This window comes from Rousettus aegyptiacus, unplaced genomic scaffold (genome assembly GCF_014176215.1).
Source record: "Rousettus aegyptiacus isolate mRouAeg1 unplaced genomic scaffold, mRouAeg1.p scaffold_m13_p_2, whole genome shotgun sequence".
NCBI lineage: Eukaryota > Metazoa > Chordata > Mammalia > Chiroptera > Pteropodidae > Rousettus > Rousettus aegyptiacus.
Window position 1 is genome coordinate 177,287,476 of NW_023416295.1, and position 5,177 is coordinate 177,292,652.

At 68.9% G+C, this 5,177-nt stretch overlaps 1 protein-coding gene across 10 annotated transcripts in view; it reads left to right on the plus strand.

Moving 5' to 3' along the window:
- PPP6R2 (protein phosphatase 6 regulatory subunit 2) overlaps positions 1-5,177 on the plus strand; it is a 64,318-nt gene that overhangs the window by 58,448 nt on the left and 693 nt on the right. For 8 of the 10 annotated variants that reach the window (XM_036237776.1, XM_036237775.1, XM_036237770.1 and 5 more), the window contains 10 exons: positions 649-734; positions 848-928; positions 1,138-1,235; positions 1,846-1,903; positions 2,019-2,143; positions 2,235-2,377; positions 2,665-2,827; positions 2,912-3,000; positions 3,427-3,586; positions 4,808-5,050. In XM_036237776.1, the coding sequence (XP_036093669.1) occupies positions 649-734; positions 848-928; positions 1,138-1,235; positions 1,846-1,903; positions 2,019-2,143; positions 2,235-2,377; positions 2,665-2,827; positions 2,912-3,000; positions 3,427-3,586; positions 4,808-5,050 (1,246 nt within the window). Of the gene's footprint in view, positions 1-648; positions 735-847; positions 929-1,137; positions 1,236-1,845; positions 1,904-2,018; positions 2,144-2,234; positions 2,378-2,664; positions 2,828-2,911; positions 3,001-3,426; positions 3,587-4,807; positions 5,051-5,177 lie in introns of those variants that run through there. The other 2 variants (XM_036237773.1, XM_016125279.2) reach the window with 2 other exon arrangements.

Sequence of the window (5,177 nt, forward strand, 5' to 3'; positions counted from 1 at the left end):
GAGGCACCCTCTGCTCCCTAAGAGCAGGCCAGGTGCTGAGCCCTGTGTGGCTCCAGCCAAGGCCAGCCCTCCCCTGGCCGGGCCGCACCTCTGCCCTCAGCCTGAGGGCTGCCATCCGTGACCCTTCCCGGCCTCGTGTCCTGGCCACAGCCTGCAGCTCCCGGTCCCGAACTTCATGAGCTGAGCCGGGAAGGGCCCTGGGGGTCTCAGTCAGATGGGAGGGCAGGCGGCTCAGAAGGGCCATGTGGCCTTGCTCGGGAGGAGGACGTTTGGCCAGTCTGAGCAGTGCGCCCAGGGTGCTGAGGCGCAGGAGCTCACAGCATGCTGGCCGGCGAGCTCGGAGGTGGCAGGAGGTGGGGTGTGCACAAGCGACCCCAAGGGTGCTGAGGGTGCTTCACGCCAGCTTTGTGGCAGAGATGTGGGCACCTGGGGACAGAGCTGGCCAAGAGCACGGGGGACACATGCTCCGTGAGCAGCGTGTGCACGGAGGCGGGCCTGTGAGGGGACGTTCGCTCTGTCCTCGGGGCCGCCGGCACGGGGACCTGCCCTGGCTGCCTTCCCTCCGGGCGGCCCTGATGTCACCTCGGGGCCCTCCTGGCCCTCCGTGGTGGCACTCAGTCCCCTCGGGCTCACCAGGCGCTCCCGCAGGGCTCCCCGCGGACTGCCGTGGGCGCTGGGAGAGCTTCGTGGAGGAGACGCTGACGGAGACCAACCGCAGGAATGCCGTGGACCTGGTGAGTGAACCTGGTGAGCGGCGCGGGGCGGCCCCTGGGGCCCCGCCCGTCGCGTCAGCCCCAGCGCGCCCGGCCAGGTGCGGGGCTCACGCCCACCCCCTCTGCTGTTGCAGGTGAGCACCCACCACCTTCATCCCTCGAGCGAGGACGAGGACATGGAGGGCGTTTTCCCTAACGAGCTGTCCCTTCAGCAGGTGTGTCCGGCCAGGCCCCTCCTGCCCCACTGCCGGCCACGCCCCCTCGAGGAGGGACCGACCTGCCAAAGCCGGGACCCTTGTGGGGGACCCTTGGGGACATGGGGGATCGCATGCCACTCAAGGCTGTTGGGGCGCAGCCCCGCGTGGTCAGGGTAGGGGAGCTGCGAGGCTGAGGGCCACCTGTGACCGCACCCCCCCCCCCCCAGGCGTTCTCCGAGTACCAGGTCCAGCAGATGACCGCCACCTTTGTGGATCAGTTTGGCTTCAATGATGAGGAGTTCGCAGACCAGGACGACAGCGTCAAGTGAGCCCACGCCGCTGCCACTGTGACCTCACTGCCCGCCCTGCCCGCCCTTCTCCAGCAGGCCCCCGCACCGCTTGGGACCCCCCCCCCCACAGCACGTCCCCCGCTCGAGCCACCTCCCGCTCCTCTTCTCGGTCCCTTTTGGGAAGGTTGGGTTCTGCTCTGTGTGACCAGGTCCCAGTGGATGACCCGGCCCCGTCTGCCCCTTTAGGCTGTCCTGGGGAGGGCTGGGCTGGGTGTGGTCTTCAAGGCCCCGACGTCCTCGGGAAGGCAGGTGGTCACTCGTGCAGAGCAGACACAGAGCAGCGGGCGGGGTCAGCCCCAGGCTGCTGTGTCTGGAGACGCAGCGAGAGCGAGTCACCGCGGTGCCGTGCGGGGCGGAGTGGGGAGCAGGTGCCACGTCCCCCCCCCCCCCCGCCGACGCGTGTGCTCCAGACGGGGCTGCAGGTGCCCTCAGGTCTCCGTGCGGCGTCACCCCCCCCTTCCCTCCCCAGGGCCCCCAGCCTGGCCCCTCTCGGTGCGTCATGGGACACTGCGTCCTTCACGAGGCGGCGCCCCCCAAGGGGACCGGCCCCCGCAGAGAGGGCCTGAGTCCCAGCTGTTCTTTCAGTGCCCCGTTCGACAGGATTGCAGAGATAAACTTCAGCATCGACGCCGACGAGGACAGCGTGAGTGCCCCGGCTCGGTGCTTGCTGGGTGTGGACTGAGGACAGGGTCATGGGCGGGTGGCGGGGGCGGGGCTGGCCCGTGGGCGCCTCGTGGGACACGCGGGCTCGGTCGCAGCCCAGCGCGGCTCTGTTTGAGGCCTGCTGCGGCGACCACATTCAGCCCTTTGATGACGAGGAGGACGACGACATCTGGGAGGACAAGGAGGCCCACTGCACCGCCCGGGTGACCGCCAGAGCCAGGTGCGCAGCCCCCCCCCCCCTCCCCGAGCGTCCCCCAGGAACAGGGGGCCCCAGGGTGGTGCCACGCCCCTGCTCTGACTGGTCTCCCCAGGTTTGGGGGCCCTCAGGCTTCAGAGAACAGCCTGGCGCCTGGAGTCCGGGCCCCGGGGGAAGCCGGCACCACTGTGGCTCGGGCAGGGACCCCTCCAGCCACTGCCCAGAAGGAAGGTTCCCGCGTGGACTACGGACCGGAAGGTGGGTGCTAGGGAGCAGTGCAGGCTGTGTAGGGGACATGAGTCCTGAAGGATTTGGCGGCCTGGCCTGTGGGTAGTGGGGTCCCCATGGGCCTGACACACTCCCTTTCGAGCACGTGGTCTCGTAGCTGCAAGGACACAGGGCTGCTGACAGCGAGCTCTGGCTTAGTCCTCGACAGCCCCCCCAAGTCACACTGTTCACTGGTCCCGCCCAGGAAGGCATGCCTTCGCCTCCTGTGGGGGGGCCTTCCAGCTGTCTGGGCCTGAGCCACAGTGTCACCCCTGCAGGCCCCACGTGGACGGTGTTTGATGATCCCGTGACCCCTCCGGCTCCAGCCCCAGGAGTGGCAATGGATGTGGGTTCCAGTGTGTGGGCGGCCAGCACCCCAAGTACCTCGGCCCTGGAGGAGAAAGGCTGGGCCAAGTTTGCCGACTTCCAGCCTTTCTGCTGGTAAAGAGGGGGGCTGGGGGGCGGCCTTGTCCACCGTGGGGCAGCACGTCCCTGGCGTGGGCTCAGCCTCGGCCTCGTCCACAGCTCCGAGTCGGGACCCAGGTGCAGCTCCCCCGTGGACACAGGCCTCGGCGATACCCAAGGTGGCCTGCGCCAGGGCCCAGAGAGAGCCTGTGAGTAGGCGCGGCGCCCCGGGGACTGGGGTAGTGCGCCCAGTCCCAGGGTGGGTGGCAGGACCAGGGCACCATCCCGGGGTGCGGGTCTGATGGGCCTGCAGGGTGGCCTGGCAGACAGGGCCTATCCAGCCCGGCAGCGTCCCCAGGCCTGGCCACACGTTAGTGCAGTCACATGCGCGCACTGTGGTGCCTTCGTGGCAGAGTCTCTGACCCTGAGCCCCTGCAGACAGGCCTGGGAGCCCCCAGGGTGTAGGCCACGAGGGGGCGGGGCTTCGGAGCCACAAGGCTGAGTTGAGGCCGTCTCTTCAGGGGGAGGACGGTCCTTTCACATGGCAGGCAGTATCCCTGTTTCGCAAGCTGAAGCTCTCTCATGCCCACACGAGTCCGGGGGTCCCCGGATGTCACTGAGTCCCTGTCTTGCAGTTGGCCCTGCCTCCCCATGTGCTTGGAACGTGTGTGTCTCCAGGGACACCCCTCTGGTGGCCTCCGATGGTGAAGAGGATGAACAGAAGGCTGTCACCTCAGAAGCTGTCAGTACGGGGACTGGCCAAGAGGTCCCCTTACTGCCCACGTCTGCCCCCAGGTGCACAGGGGGTCTAGCTGTCCCCAGCACTGTGCTCGCTTGGGAGCAGGCGGACTCTGTAGGGGAGAGACACCCAGGGGTGGGGTGTGTCTTCCCTTGTGGGTCGTCATCGAGAGTGCGCACAGGACTCTCTCCCGCCACCACGCTCGGCAGCCGTCTGCTGACAGCACAGCAGGGCCTGCAGGGTCGTCCCGGCCAGGGGGTGGGGCGCTGGGGCTCTGACTAGCCTGGCATGAGCCGTGCCAGATACACGCCCACCCAAACCAGGAACACTGGGCGGGCTCAGCACACCTGGGAGGACAGGGGTGCGAGTTCCCTTGACTGGGGTGTCCTCCCTGCAGGCCTAGCCCCACATCCCCACCCACCCTCAGGAAGAAGGCCCAAGCCCCTGGGGTCCTGGCTGGGCTGCGGGTGGTGGGAACTGGGGAACAGGTGCAAGTGGGGTGGCGGGGACGTTGAGAGGGCGCCCCGCCTGAGGCGTCGGGAGCACGAGTGATGGAGGGGCTGCCACCTGGCGAGGTCCCACGCACCCCACCCTCATTGCACCCGTGGGATTTTGGAGCTCCACGCGTCCCGTTGTGGGGGTCCAGCACTGGCTCACAGCATGCTCGTTCCCAGGCTCCTAGGCAACGGCACTAGGACTCGCGGCGAGGGCCAGCCCAGGCGAAGCGGGGCCGTGGCTGCTGGGAGGGGGCGTGGAGGGGCACGCGGGGCAGCAGGGCACGGGGCTCCCAGCGTGGGCGTTCGGGCTCCCGGATGCCGAGGCACTGGAGTCGTCCAGCCCTGCCCCCAGGCACCTGCCCTGGGAGCGAGCTGCCTGTCTTCCCGTGCCCCCGGCCTGGCCCACCCTGGCACCCAGGGCTCGCACAGTCACGAGTCCAGTCCCGCCCAGGTTCTCGTGTGGGTGTGTCCTGGCCACTCCAGCCATACCCGGCACAGGCCCTTTCTCCAGACCGGCCCCTGGAAGGCTGGAGTGGACGTCATGCGTTGGAAGCCAGTGCTGGGCAGTCTGGGTTGCAGCGAGGGGGCCCCGTGTCCCAAGGCTGCTGTCCCACCTGGCCCTCTGCAGGTGTGGGAGGGGACACGGTCTGCAACAGGTGGGGGCTGTGTGGAGGGGCCACACCTGGCGGGGCAGACCCAGGGTGAGCGCTGCTCCCTCTGTGGAACTCGGGGTGGGGGTGCCGAGGGCGGCCCAGGTAACAAACCACGCCTGCCACGTAGGGCCCAGCGCTCCACCAGCACACCACCCGACCCTGCCTCCCCTGCGCCTGCAGAAGCCACCTCTGCCCTGGCCGTGGCCGTCCCCCCTGAGGCAGCCGGCACAGCCCTGAGCGAGGCCGGTCCTGCGCCAGTCCCCCTGGCAGTCTCTCCTGCTCTGGCCGTGGCCATCACCACCGCAGCCTCAGTCATGGCCAGCCCGGCCATCTCCACGGGGGCCAGCTTGGGGACAGTGACCAAGGACAGGTGAGCAGGATGGGCTGAGCAGCTTGGGGACAGTGACCAAGGACAGGTGAGCAGGATGGGCTGAGCAGAGGACCGGATGGGGACTCCTGGCCCCGTGTGGCTCCAACCCCAACCCCTCTTCGTGCAG